The sequence below is a fragment of the Monopterus albus genome, unplaced genomic scaffold (assembly GCF_001952655.1).
Source record: "Monopterus albus unplaced genomic scaffold, M_albus_1.0 scaffold40.1, whole genome shotgun sequence".
NCBI lineage: Eukaryota > Metazoa > Chordata > Actinopteri > Synbranchiformes > Synbranchidae > Monopterus > Monopterus albus.
This window is the reverse complement of record NW_018127920.1, coordinates 4,601,303-4,616,124: the sequence shown is the minus strand read 5'-3', so window position 1 is coordinate 4,616,124 and position 14,822 is coordinate 4,601,303. Positions and strand designations below refer to the sequence as shown.

Below are 14,822 nucleotides of genomic sequence, written 5' to 3'. Positions count from 1 at the left end.
TGAAGCATGGGGGTGGAAACATCATGCTTTGGGGGTGCTTTTCTGCAAAGGGGACAGGACGACTGCACCGTATTGAGGAGAGGATGGATGGGGCCATGTATCGTGAGATTTTGGACAACAACCTCCTTCCCTCAGTAAGAGCATTGAAGATGGGTCATAGCTGGGTCTTCCAGCATGACAATGACCCCAAACACACAGCCAGGGCAACTAAGGAGTGGCTCCGTAAGAAGCATTTCAAGGTCCTGGAGTGGCCTAGCCAGTCTCCAGATCTGAACCCAATAGAAAATCTATGGAGGGAGCTGAAACTCCATGTTGCCCAGCCACAGCCCCAAAACCTGAAAGATCTGGAGAAGACCTGTATGAAGGAGTGGGCCAAAATCCCTGCTGCAGTGTGAGCAAACCTGGTCAAGAACTACAGGAAACGTCTGACCTCTGTAACTGTAAACAAAGGTTTCAGTACCAAATATTAAGTTCTATTTTTCTATTGTATCAAATACTTTTCATGCAATAAACTGGAAATAAATTATTTAAAAATCTAACAATGTGATTTTCGGGAATTTTTTGTAGATTCTGTCCATTCTTTGTAAGTGGGAAAACTTGAAAAATCAGCAGTGTATCAAATACTTATTTCCCCCACTGTAGTTTCTTTTTCAAATAAAGTTAGGTTTACGTTACTGTCAGGCGAAATAACACACAAGTTTAGGGTTAGGCAAGTAGTGGTTACAGTTAAGGTCAGGGTGAGGGATTAGTCTCAAGGAAATGACTGTAAAACATTGTAATGTTGCATGAGATAATAGAAACATGACGGTGTGTGTCCCTGAGAGAAATCACTGATTTACATTGCAGGCTTAGATCAGCAGTGCAGTTCAATAAGTTCTGTATTACCAGAGAATCACTGGGGACTGAGAGTCAATATACAGTAGCAAACACTGAATATATAGGCCAGGTGCTCTGATTCTCTTTGCTAAAAGCTTGTGAGCATGTTGGTGTTGTAGTGCTTATGTGACTTAAAGCTTCTGTCTGGGTTTCCAGGCAATGATCTTGGCATTTCACCTACGGTAACACAACCATAAAAAGAGGCAGAAAAGGTGATTTGGCATTTACAGTCGCAGTTAACGGTTATTAAAAAACATTACCATCTGTGTTTCTAGCTAACAAACAGTGTGTAGTTTAGAGCAATATATAACCATAAAATGAAGTTAGTATCATTAATCATTTTCCAGCTCTAAACCATGTTTAATACATAAACATTACTGTATCTTGTGTCCACATAATGATACTGGCCTTCAGTATTTGAAGGCCAGTATCATCATTTGAAGCTTTTGGGGGAACATTTTTAACAAATATGCAGGTCTGGAAACATGTCACCCAGTGCAGCAGTGTGTTTCACTGATGTGTTTTTAATAGTTTTTGAGCAACAGTGAAGGTCTGTGGCACAAATGAACAAGCTAATCCAGGTTACAGGCTGACAGATATTAACCTGAGTAGAGGTAATTCATTGGTGTTTTTAGTCTCAGTATGGAGATTGTTGAAAATATTGTTAATATATAAAGTGACCGGCTTATCCTTTAATATATTTACAAAATTTTCTCAAAACATGTTTTCACATCATCATTATGGGTTATTGATTGTAGATTGATAGGAAAATATGTCTATTTTTCAATTAAAATGAAATCTAATACACAATAAAATGTGCAAAAATGAAGGGATCTTGCATTTAAATCACACTTTTCTACCTTAATAGACAACACACTTTACAAATTTGCCTCTCAATCACCCATTCACATACACACTCACACACTGGTGGTGATGGAGCAGGACGACTGCACCGTATTGAGGAGAGGATGGACTGGGCCATTAGGAACAACTTTAGAATGTGGACTAGAGGAACTGGGGACAGAACTGCCAACCCTGTTATAATGGATGACCTGCTCTGAGCCACATCTACTGTACCTTTGAACACTTTCTGAAGTCACTGTTGATATGGAAATCTAACACATTTTTACAATAGCATTATTAGTCCCATCACAACCAGCTGAGGTGTGGCTCTTGCTTTTATTTACAACAACCATAATCTCTTTTTCACCTAAAACACATAACCAAGATCTACTGACTGTTGAATTTTACTCCATGCACTACAATATTTACTGTACTTGAATTGTGTGCCTTAATACGTTTTAATGATTAGGCCCACTGTTTACAAAAAATTAACTCATTTGATACCTCAACCACATTTATTTCAGTACCACCACCATTAACTAAATAATGTGACCAATTAATGGGCCCTCAAAACAATCACACACTAGCAGCCTTCTTGACTTTGATAGTTTGATGTTATGATAAGAAAAACACCTTAAGTTCATCAATCTTACCTTTGAGCTGTGTCATAGTCGCTGCTGCTGCTCCAGCCATTGACTATGCTTGTGAGCGGTCAAACTACAATAACTAACTACCCTTTTTTTTTTATCAGAAAAACTACAATAACTAACTACCCTTTTTTTTCAGAAAGCCAGTATGCAGCGGTCCCTTTCACCTCACACACTATCTCCTGTCATGCCTCTCCTTCAGTTCTTCCTTCACAGTTTGTAAACCTGTGCACCAGAGGCACTTACCTTCTACATATGTGGGGAAGGATGCAAGGCTTCTCCTAGACTATGAATAAAAAGAAAGGAGACTATTAAGACTTTTTCCAACTTTACTTCAACTTGATGCAGAGAAGTAGAAAATGAGACACAGGGCAGTTATTGCAGGGCAGTGAATACCAAATGAATAGTATAATGCTGAACACACCTCTTTGCTGGAGGGAGAAGATTCCAAGCTGTCATCCTGCAGCAGGTGTCTGCTGGATGACTCTGCTCCTGGAGGAGAGGGTGAGCCTGAACCAGGAGACTGCAAGGACAGAATAGGGAATGGGCACAAAATACAGTCTGTGAATTGAAATCCTTAATTTAGAACCAAGCACCACTTTTAATGCAAATGTACCATGTGTTGCGGAATAAACCCCAAATGAATGAACAAAATGGAACTCTACAGAAAACTTTATTTTGTATACTGTCAGCATTAAACAGGTGAAGTATTTGTAGCGACTCTGATCACTACAGCTGTTAAGTCAAACTGTGTGACTAAAACGTGATGTGCGACAGCTGGAGAGTCACTGCTACATACTGTAAGGGTGAGAGCACGCGCTGATACATCACAGACTAGCTTACTGAAGATGCCCTGATCTGCACTTGAACTCTGCAGTTCTCTTCAGCTCTGAGGAGGTTTTATGTGTCTTTCTGTTCATTGTTTTTGCTCTGGAGCCAAAACAACAAAGACAGTTTCTCTGGGTGATACTTTTCTCAGGCTGTTCTGGACCATATTCAGCAAACAATAGTGATGCCTGCTGGAGATTAAGATGTAACAGTCTTTTAGTTCTCCTTCCTGTTGTTAGCAAATAAGGAACTCTAGGGCAGAAAACAGCAGTGTGTGGACTTTGTGACTTTTCTTTGTCAGTCCATTGCCTTCCAGGTTACCGGGGCTGTTAGGTGCAATATCTGTGGGTGCTTCTCAATACATTATTTCAAGTCTCCTTGCGGTGAACTCAGCACAAAAGTTATTAAATGTTCATCTGTGGCTGCACCTCAATTCCCTTAACTTCACTGTCTTCTAGTTGTCTGTAATTTAATCAATTAATCCTTGCATGTTTGTCCCTCTGAAGATGGAAGGAGGAATGTAAGGAAAAGATAGGAGGGAAAAAGAAACTTGGAAATGTTTGTAGAGAAACAAGATGTCCTTCCATCTGAACTGAAGCTATGTGCATTTTTGATGTCTGCAGCTCAGCTGGCATAGCTGTCAGTCAGAATTTAGAGTTGTGTAGCAACTTTTGTTGATATGGAGTTTGGATTTGCCTATATATGCATTGTACAATACCAATAAGGGTGCACACTTACTTAATATTCTTCTTTCCTTGAATATCTTAAATCTGCACTCTGTATTTATTTATCACTGACCAGATGACAACTTAAGGTTGTGGTAAACAGGTTTAGCTTTTATATTATGAAACTGCTTTGAGTGCACAAAAATGCAATACAATTGAAAAATAAAACTAATGATCTGCACCAAAATGTGTAATTTATGTGTGTTGTGCATGTGTGTGTATATATACTGTTTATACTATATATATTATATATATACATACTATATATTTGTTTGTCTTTTTTGTTAAAACTGATTTTATAAAATTGGTATTAAAAAATAGTATCATTTAGGAACTGGTATCAAAGTCAAGGTATCAGTACCAGTTTTGAAAATTTTGGAATGATACCCAGCTTTAGTCAGTGCAGTGTAAGACTTCAGTGAAAGATGGTCTCATCAATCCTTGATCATGGCTCCTTCCTTTCTCCTCAATATTCTCTTTAAAAACACAAATCAGTGTTTTGAAACATCCTTTGAGATAACAGACCTGGAACAACTTCCAGGTCAAACCAGATGTGAGGAGCAAGAAATGACCAAATAAAAGAAGTGGGATGTACCCAAACTGTAGAAATGTGAAACCCACCTTAGAGCCTATTTAATGCCAACAGAACGCAGAAAGACACGACTGCTAAAATCATCACAAGCACTTCACACAGCCAACATCAAGAGCAGTTGTTACAAAACACAATTTACTTCATTTGTTCAGAGTCTGAAAGTATCAGACACACAAGCTGTGATGAGGTGAGCTGAAAAGGTGCACAGACACAACAATGGGACAAATGGCAGCTTTGAGGCAGAACAGCACAATGTATCACCTCTGTGTAGAGGCGAGGACAACTCATCTCATAATACAGAAACAGACCAGTAGGAAGCATCTTGCAGCCTCTGGCTCACAAAAGCTCTGTATTTTAAATCTGTTACATTTGGCTAAGCCAGTACCTACATTTTACTTTAGTCTACCTGTACAGTGTGTTGTTCAGTTTCTTGCTTTTAATATTTTTAATTGCTGCATTCTATTTCTTATGTTGGGTTTAAAAGCACACTTTCTCACTTCCCTCAAGTGTCACATCTTCATGTAGATAGTTCTAATTTTATTAGTCCAGGTCCTGAGATGCAGTGTGTGTCTCACAGATTTGTATGTTTTTTTTTCTCTGATTACCTGTTTATCTTGTTGACAGCTTTTCTTGCCCTAAAATTCATGCTGTGGTGAATCAAGTCTCTAAGGGCCTGTTGATATCCTGACTGAGGAGATCAAGTCACTAATCACAATGTAGTCAGTGATGTCATCGGCCTCGCATGACAGCAGCCCAGAGTGGCCCTGGATTCTTTATGCACATTATCCCAATATCATGACTTTATATTCACTTAACAAATGGTGCTCGTATACAATTCACAGTAAAGAACCATGCACTGTAATGGTGTCCTTAAAAGAAGTGATCTAAATGAATTATCATTCCTTTTAATGGAAATTTCATTTTTATCACTTCATACATATTACTGACTTAAACCCTCGTGCATGCCACAATTACACAATTCCTTTCAATTCCTGTCTCATCCCATTTCATAACTTAAAAGGTAACAATGCATTAGCCATTTGAGGAAAGGTGGTGTATTTCTTTTCACTTCAAAAATTATTTACAACTCTAAAGTAGAAAAAATAACTCCACTGTCACCAGTTACAATAATAAAATGCTACTTACATATTAATGCATAAGTAATAATATTCTAGTAGTGTATTAAATATAATACCCTATGAATGGTACCATTCTACATTTTAAAAATTTTACTTTTGACTCTTTAAAATCTCATGTCTCATCTCATTTTCTATACCGCACAGTCCCCAACGGGTTTGTTGGGGGGCTGGAGTCAATCCCAGCCGGCATCGGGTGAAAGGCAGGGTACACCCTGGACAGGTCCCCGGTCCATCGCAGGGTCTTTAAAATAATTGTAGTAATTTGATATACTGATATAAAGAAATTCAGAAAGTCTGTATATCTGTTTAAAAAGTTAAAACAATTAAATCTTGATTTCCAAAAGATGGGGATCAAACATTATTAGCTAACTGCACCACTCTTGGTCTTGAATTCACAAAAGGCTGTGAAATAAAATAGCTGGTCTTAAAAACATAACATTGAGACAAATGATATCACCACTGCTACAAATATAATCCATCAACACACCAATAGAAAAACCTAAATAAATGTTTCACGCTGTCCACACCTCATCTCCATCGTGTTGGTCAGTCTGCTGCTCCTGATTAGCTTGTTCCTCTTCAAACTTTTCTACTTGATACATCCAGAAGTTTTCCATGGCTTTGAGTAAATGCACTAGCCCAGCTAAATGCGAACAAGAGCTAGCACTGAGAGTGGCAATGCGTGGTTAAATGCAACAGCAATGTCTGCAGACAGAGTTAACTGCTCAGGTGACACCAAAGTATCAGGATTCATCATGGAATCAACAGGCTAAGTGTCACTGCCTTTCTGGTGGCACACTGAAGACACCGTGATGTCATGTCAACTGTAGTCATTAAATTTATAGTATATGTTGTGGATACATGAAACTAAGATTTCAATTTAAGGCAGAAGTGTTAAAACCACACAGGGTAGAGGCATGTTCTCATCACTGCCATCATTGTAAACAGGAAAGCATTCTGTTATTGGATCTTCACTGAATTATTTAACTTGTCTTGCCCTTTACCTTTCTCTATCTAACCCTTACTGAATAAGTCATTGGGAGGCGGGGTGGGGGATGATGACAGGAGGGAAGGAGGAAACAATAGAATTTCACATGACTAAAGGCAGAGACACACCAAGTCAATGAGAAAAAACTGGCAACAACGAAGGCCGACTGCTGGGCCGCCTCACTGTACCATTGTCTGGGCCAGTCAGGCTAAAAAAAGTGACACTTGAGCATACCACACAGACTACAGCCAACAGCCGACTGACACGTACGCTCTTGCACCTGTTTGACAGGAATAACTCCCCCTACCAGTAGGTGGGAGTAGCTGTATTCAGACAACACCCCTGGCTTCACTACCACTTTCATGTTGCTTGTATGTGTTACAGTAGGTTTGATAAAATCAAATATGAAAGACATAGCATAACTTACAGCTAGTATTTGTATTTTTGGAATCTTTATTAAGAACTCTAATAATAATAATAATGTTTACTGTGATGTTTTGGCCACATTTGTAGTATGGTATGGTAGGGTAAGACTTTATTGATCCCACATTGGGGAAATTCCAGTGTTCCAGCAGCAATAAGTCTGACTTCTTCCTACTCCATTCAAGCATGTACTAGGTATAAGCAAATTGATATTGGATTGTGTGTAAAAATGTGTGTTGTTATATCAACTGTTTTATATGCTTGAAAGAATAAATCAAATCAAATCAAAATCAAATCAATAGAGCAAACAAAACATCACAAGAACAACAAACACCATAAGGACCTCCGAGAAGCAAATCAAAGATACCTAAAAAACAAGACAAAACATAGCACTTGAGAGAAATCAAGAACAAGAATATTACTCCCGCAATTAATTCCTGTGCATTTGTCTGCTGCAGTCTTTTTTTTGGGTTTTATTTTTGTACATGCTTTCTACCTTGTATTGTGCTTTGAGATGTGAGAAGTATATTGGACATTCCTGGCATTTGCATACAGTAGGTCCAGAGTTTTATTGTCCCTTGTGTGGCATTTAGCATACTGGGTGAAGTTTGGGAGGGTGGCAAAGAGGGGGTGGGGGGCATTTTTGACCAGGATATGTCCTTGACATCACACATAAACCAAGTCTATAGAACTGCTTTCTTTCATCTGCACAATATTGCAAAACTCAGAAACATCCTGTCTCAAAGTGATGCTGAAAAACTGATCCATGCATTTGTCACTTCCAGGCTGGACTACTGTAACTATTTACTATCAGGATGTCCCAATAATTCCATAAAAAGCCTCCAGTTAATCCAAAATGCTGCAGCCAGAATACTGACAGGAACTAGCAAGAGAGATCATATCTCTCCCATATTAGCTTCTCTCCACTGGCTCCATCGTCTTATTAAATCCATAATTGAATTTAAAATCCTTCTCCTAAAATACAAAGCCCTTAATGACAAGATAAAAGCCCTTAATGACAAGATTCCATCATATGTCATCGAGTCATATCATCCCAACAGAGCACTTCACTCTCAGAGTGCAGGTCTGCTTGTGGTTCCTAGAGTCTACAGAAGTAGAATGGGAGGCAGAGCCTTTAGATACCAAGTTCCTCTCCTATGGAACCAGCTCCCAATCTCAGTTCAGGGGGCAGACACGCTCTCTACCTTTAAAATTAGACTTTCCTTTTTGATAAAGCTTATAGTTAGGGCTGGATCTGGTGACCCTGAGGCTTCCCTTAGTTATGCTGCTATTGGCCTAAGCTGCTGGGGGGCGCCATCATGCTCTGAGTTTCTCTCCTCTATTCTCCTCCCCTCCATATGTCACCATTATGGGTCACTAACTGTGTGTCCTCTCTTTCTCTCTCCCTGTATCTTTCTGCATGTAGCCCTGGCTCTGGAGCTCTATGTTTCCGATGAACAGTCACCAGCCACAACAACCTGCCCAGTGTTTGATTGTTTGTTGTGTCTTGCTGCTTTTTTTCTTTTCGCTCTCCTCTATCCACTCACCCCAACCAGTCAAGGCATAAGGCCGCCCACCAAAAGAAGAACACGCTAGACAAAGTCTATTCAAATCTGAAGCAGGCATACAGAACAATACCTGCAAGTCTGCTTTCAAAGCTGGTGACCAGGATCAGTACAATGTGGCCAAACCTGAGAAGGGGAGTTAAAGCAGCAAAGATGGACTGCAAAAGGAAAGTGGAGGATCATCTGGCTGATAACAACCCAAGGCAGGTGTGGCAAGGTTTACAGCACCTCCCTTGGATGCTACAGGGGCAATAAGTCGGAGGTAGTCAACGCTGAAGCCTCGCTGGTGAAGGAACTGAATCACTTCTTCACTCACTTTGAGACAAGAAGGTCCCACTCTGCTCCTCTGACCCTATGCCCCCCACCCCCCTCCCACTCAACTTACAGGAACATCAAGTGAGAAGGGCACTGAAGGCTGTAAACCCACACAAAGCAGCAGGACCAGATGAGGTACTGGGCAAAGTGCTGACTAACTATCAAGGGTCCTGACAAGGATCTTCAAAATCTCCCTGGAACAGGCTACTATCCCTTTCTGCCTAAAGACAGCCACCATCATCCCAGTTGCCAAACAAACAACCATAAGCTGCCTGAACGACTACAGACTGATAGCATTAACTTCAGTAGTCATGAAGTGCTTCAAGACGCTTGTAGCTCACCACCTCAAGTACTGCCTTCCTCTAAGCTTTGACTTTTCATTGACCATAGTTCAGCATTTAACACCATCCTGCTGGACATCCTAGTCAAGAAGCTGGCCGACCTGCATTTCCCACCCCTGACCTGTGACTGGATCAAAAACTTGACAGACCACCCACAAACAGTGAGGGTTGGACCCCACCGTTCATCCATCCGGACACTCAGCACAGGCTCTCCCCAGGGTTGCGTACTGAGCCTCTGTCTGTACCCTATGTACACACATGACAGTGTCCCTTTACACCACTCAAACATTATTGTCAAATTTGCAGACAGTACTACAGCGGTGGGTCTCATCAGTGGAGGTGATGAAATGGCTTACAGAGAGGAGGTCTAAAGGCTCAAGGCATGGTGCGCAACCAACAACCTTATGCTGAACACCAGCAAAACAAAAGAGATGGTGATGGACTTCAGGAAGGTGAGAGGAGACACTGCCCGACTACTGATCAATGGTGACTGTGTGGAGAAAATCTCCTCCTTCAAGTTCCTCGAGGTGCACATTGCAGACAATCTAACATGGTCCACCAACACAAAAGCAGTGGTAAGGAGGGCCCAACAGTGAAGCAACTACACTTCCTAAGAGTGCTGCGGAAATGTCATCTGGAAGCCAACCTGCTGAGAACTTTTTATCTCATCACAATAGAAAGCGTGCTGACATACAGTATTTCATCAGTATGGTATGCTGATAGTACAGCCGGTGACAGGAAAGCCCTGCAGGGAGTGATAAGGTCAGCACAGAAAACTATCAGCCAGCCCCTGCCCTAGCTGGAAGCCATGGCCAACTCCCGTGGCCTCAGCAGAGCAAGGACGATCTTGTCTGACCACTCACACCCTGGTCATGGTCTCCTCAACTTTCTTCCCTCTGGCAGGAGGTACAGGAGCACAAGATGTAGAATTAGCCAAAAGGCATGTGGGAGACTAGACTCCATGGCCAAGTGGAAAACAGTTCTTTGGTCTGTTGAGACCAAAATGGTGTTTTTTGGCCATCAGACAAGACACTATGTTTGGTGGACACCAAAAACTGCACATCACCACAAACACACCATCCCCACTGTGAAGCACAGTGGTGGCAACATGAAGCTGTGGGGATGCTTCTCGGCTGCCGGCTCTGGAAGGCTTGTAAAGGTAGAGGGTAAAATGAATGTGGCAAAATATAGAATGAATGAATGACACTTTATTATAGACTCAAGGTCCAAATTAGAACAAACAGACAATAAAAGAACAGTTAAAAGAAACAATATAAAATAAACAAAACGAGAACAAGAAAACCATAAACTACTATCCCTTTAAAAGGCAGGCATACCAGTGTTTCCAGAGAGCAGAAGTGAAACGCATGTCACTGTAAGCAACATTAGTCAACAATATAATGATATGGTTTTCAGAACCATTCAAGCGACAGATAAATTTAAACATCAAGTTTCTTAAAACAGCGGGAAATGTACTAATTTGAGATGACACGAACAGTTTGGTAGCACTCGTCCATCTAAGCTTTTTCAATAACAGCCTTAGGGCATCATTATAAGCCACTGACAGTTTCTGACGACTGCCCTTTTTATAATTACACCACAGGTGGGCAGTGTACAAGGAAGTACATTCATTACACACAGTTAAAATATTACCAGACAACTTAAAGGAAGGAAATGCGAGGGTCCTACCCTCGTTTGTGCGGCATATCATAATAACACTTTTAACAATATTATACTTAACATCGTGAAGTTCTCAAAATACCGAGCACAAGTTCAAGAGGTGCTAAAGAACTGCTGAACTGGGACTAAAAATCACAAGGTCGTCTGCATACATTAAATGATTCACAACTATACCACCGACCATACATCCCGTTCTGCACATATTTAACTCTTTAGAGAGATCATTCATGTAAAAATTAAACAAGATTGGGGAAAGCAGACTACCTTGTCTTACCCCATTACAGGTCTGAAAGGGTGCAGATATACATTTATCCCATCTAACAAACATCATCTGATGGGCATACCAATATGACAAGCATCTCACTATATATTTAGGCACTCGAGCATCACACAGTTTTGGAATAATTTCCTATGATTTACTTGGTCAAAAGCTTTGGAAGCATCTAAGAAGCACATGAATACAATAGAGTTTTTACTTTCATATTTGCTGACTGTGGTAGGTTCACTGAGCGGCCAGGAATGTAGGAGACAGACTCGAAAAATACATCAGGTTTTCTCAAATCAGTAATTTATTTTATACAAGTGCCAGCAAAGTACATATGCCAAACAAAAACTAAATGGTTTAACTTCACATAACTGAAGAAAACTCAACTCAAAATAACTCAACGCAACTTACAGGCACGTGCACACCACTACACTTAGACTGCCACACTCCCAGCTGCTCCACCTCAACTGATTAAGTAGCTCCTGGTATCAATCAACCCTATGACATCCTTGATGACATCAGAGAGCGTACAAAATGAGGAAGTGATTAACCTGGTAAATACAATCAAACATTTAACACACAGGTTCAGGCATTAAGAAACATACATGACTTAACCTAGGGACAAGTGGAGCGTTCTCACTCACTTTGTCACACTGACTAATTCCTTTAGTGCAAATATACACATATATCAGTGCCATGGTTAGTTTTAAACCCAAATTGGTTTGCAGTGGAGCTAATAAGATTGTGAAACCTACTCAAAAGAAGTTCTTCAGCAACTTTTGAAAGAATATTAGCAAGTGCGATAGGTCTATAATTATCCGAGCTGCCCACCTTCCCTGCTTTATCCTTCACCATAGGAACTAAAAGTACTGAGATCAAAGAGTCAGGCAGAAACCTGTGCATAACAGAGGCAGTAAAGCATATAGCTAGAAGAGGGGACAACCTGAGACTAGCGTACTTAAGATGTTCAACAGAAATGCAGTCCAGCCCAGTAGCCTTATTTTCAGACAAATTACATATTGCTTGGGAAACTTCATTGGTTTTAAAAGATTCAACAAACTCAACCCCACTCACTGAAAAAGTTTCACTCGGAATAAAATTAAATAATTCGCAGTAATAACGCCACCAAAACTCAGCTATCTTATCAGGATCAGAAATTCCATCAATAGTATGGGGTAAGGAGGATCTACTATTATTAATGTATTTGATGTCCTTCCAAAACGATTTCATATTGTTCCTTAAGAGTTTTTTCACCACAAAGTCTGACCTCATCTTATGTTCATTTTTCAAAATGAACTGTATGGCATATTTATATTTTGCAGTTGCAAACTTTTTAAAACTTATATATAGGCCCATATCTGCAAGAGCCCAGGAAGTTGTAGCCTCCCAGGCTTTAGCCTTAAATTCAGCCACATAGGTGCTCCAACCAGGCATAATTTTGCACTTCACTTTACCTTTGTGATAAGGCATACTCGCTTCCAACAGCGCCCGGATAATATTAGAATACATAAAAGAAATATTTGACTTGTGATTAACATCTGTGCAGTTAGGATCTCTACACATAACTGCCTCTCTAGGTAACGTAATATCACGTAACAGCTTATCAGTGAGATTACGAAAGCTGGCAAAATCCTCAGGAGAAAGAGAGGACCAGTCCAAACCTCAGGATAAAAAGTGGACCAGTCTAAACCTTTATGTTTATGGTTAGACGGAGTTAAAATAGTTATAAAATCAAGTCTCACGGTCACCTATCAAAGGAATATGATCAGAAAAGAACACATTATATAGAATGTCTATATCTGCCAAAGCAGCATGTGCATCAGCAGTAGAAATACAGTGGTCGAGCCACGATGTTGTATGCCAGGCCTCACTAATATATGTATAGCTCTGACTAGGCAGGAACTCACTACTAGACAAAATCAAATTATTATCAGCACAAAAGTGCAACATATGCTTTGCAAAAACAGAATTCTTATCTGATATATTTGTGTTCATATCACCCACAATATATACGCTTGTATAAATGTCGCTATGTATAAAAGAACTAATAAAAGAAAGCTTGTTCAAGTACTCCTCTTCGTTCTGATTACATTCATAAGGAGCATAGATGTTTAAAAACACAAGCTCCTTGTTATCCAGAGTCAGGCATATTGCAATACACCAGTCCTCATCAAGCCTAACCACACTAACCACTGGGTCCAACCTCTTAGACCACAAGATAGCCACGCCACCAGGAATTCGTCCACGCTTAATACCGAGCCCAAAGTCAGTAGTAGACTCTCCAGCGCCGAGGAAATTATGGACTAAGGAGTTGAGTCCACATAAATCCTGCTTGGCAAGAAAAGTCTCTTGTAAATATAGAACGTCACATTGTTCCAGCAGCTCTTCAAACACAGTGCGACGAACTTTATCCTCCACCTTATGACCTAAACGTAGGCCATGACAGTTATATGAGATTACTTTAAGATCCATAACAATTAGCTAGAGCTGGCATCTGCTCCAGGAGAGGGCACTACTCAGGTAGAGTGAGCAGCATGAGCACCACCAACAAATTTACATGTATTCAAAATCACCCTGAAAATCAAAGTGAAAAACTGAAAGCACAGGTTCATCCAAGTTGTGTGAATTTCATCACCGCAACTTATAATGTGACTCAGAAATGTGTACGATCCTGCGTGCCTGTGTGCACTCCGGACAACGTCTAGACATAGTCCCGATGAGTCGGCGGATGGTGTTCTGGGGGATCTCCTCCCAGACCTGGATCAGGGCAATAATGAGCTGGACAGTCTGTGGTGACACTTGGAGGTGTCAGATGCACTGATACATAATGTCCCATAGATGCTCAGTTGGATTCAAGGGACCATGAGGGCCAGTTAATGGCATCAATGCCTTCATCATCCTCAACACACTCTGGCCACATCAGGCCAGGCATCGTCCTGCACCAGGAGGAACCCAGGGCCCACTGCACCAGCGTAAGGTCTGACAGTAACTCCGAGGATTTCATCCTGGTACCTCTCAGCAGTCAGTGTACCATTGGCTATGACATGGAGGTCTGTGTGGCCCTCCACCAAACCGGTTATGCTCCATGATGTTACAGGCAGCATAACATTCACCACAGCATCTCCAGATTCTTTCACGCCTGTCACATGTGTTCAGTGTGAACCTGCTCTCATTTGTCAAGGGAATAATTAATGTCCCATAGATGCTCAGTTGGATTCAAGGGACCATGAGGGCCAGTTAATGGCATCAATGCCTTCATCATCCTCAACACACTCTGGCCACATCAGGCCAGGCATCGTCCTGCACCAGGAGGAACCCAGGGCCCACTGCACCAGCGTAAGGTCTGACAGTAACTCCGAGGATTTCATCCTGGTACCTCTCAGCAGTCAGTGTACCATTGGCTATGACATGGAGGTCTGTGTGGCCCTCCACCAAACCGGTTATGCTCCATGATGTTACAGGCAGCATAACATTCACCACAGCATCTCCAGATTCTTTCACGCCTGTCACATGTGTTCAGTGTGAACCTGCTCTCATTTGTCAAGGGAATAATGCGCCAGTGGTGGACCTGCCAATTCTGGCATTCTCTGGTGAA

General features: G+C 41.0%; 1 protein-coding gene across 1 annotated transcript in view; it reads right to left on the bottom strand.

Moving 5' to 3' along the window:
- The window catches only part of LOC109959620 (amyloid beta A4 precursor protein-binding family A member 1-like), a gene marked incomplete at its 5' end in the record, with an annotated part of 39,383 nt that overhangs the window by 21,697 nt on the left and 2,864 nt on the right, over window positions 1-14,822 (bottom strand). The window contains 2 exons of the mRNA XM_020599136.1: window positions 2,613-2,652; window positions 2,791-2,889. Of these exons, the coding sequence (XP_020454792.1) occupies window positions 2,613-2,652; window positions 2,791-2,889 (139 nt within the window). The remainder of the gene's footprint in view (window positions 1-2,612; window positions 2,653-2,790; window positions 2,890-14,822) is intronic.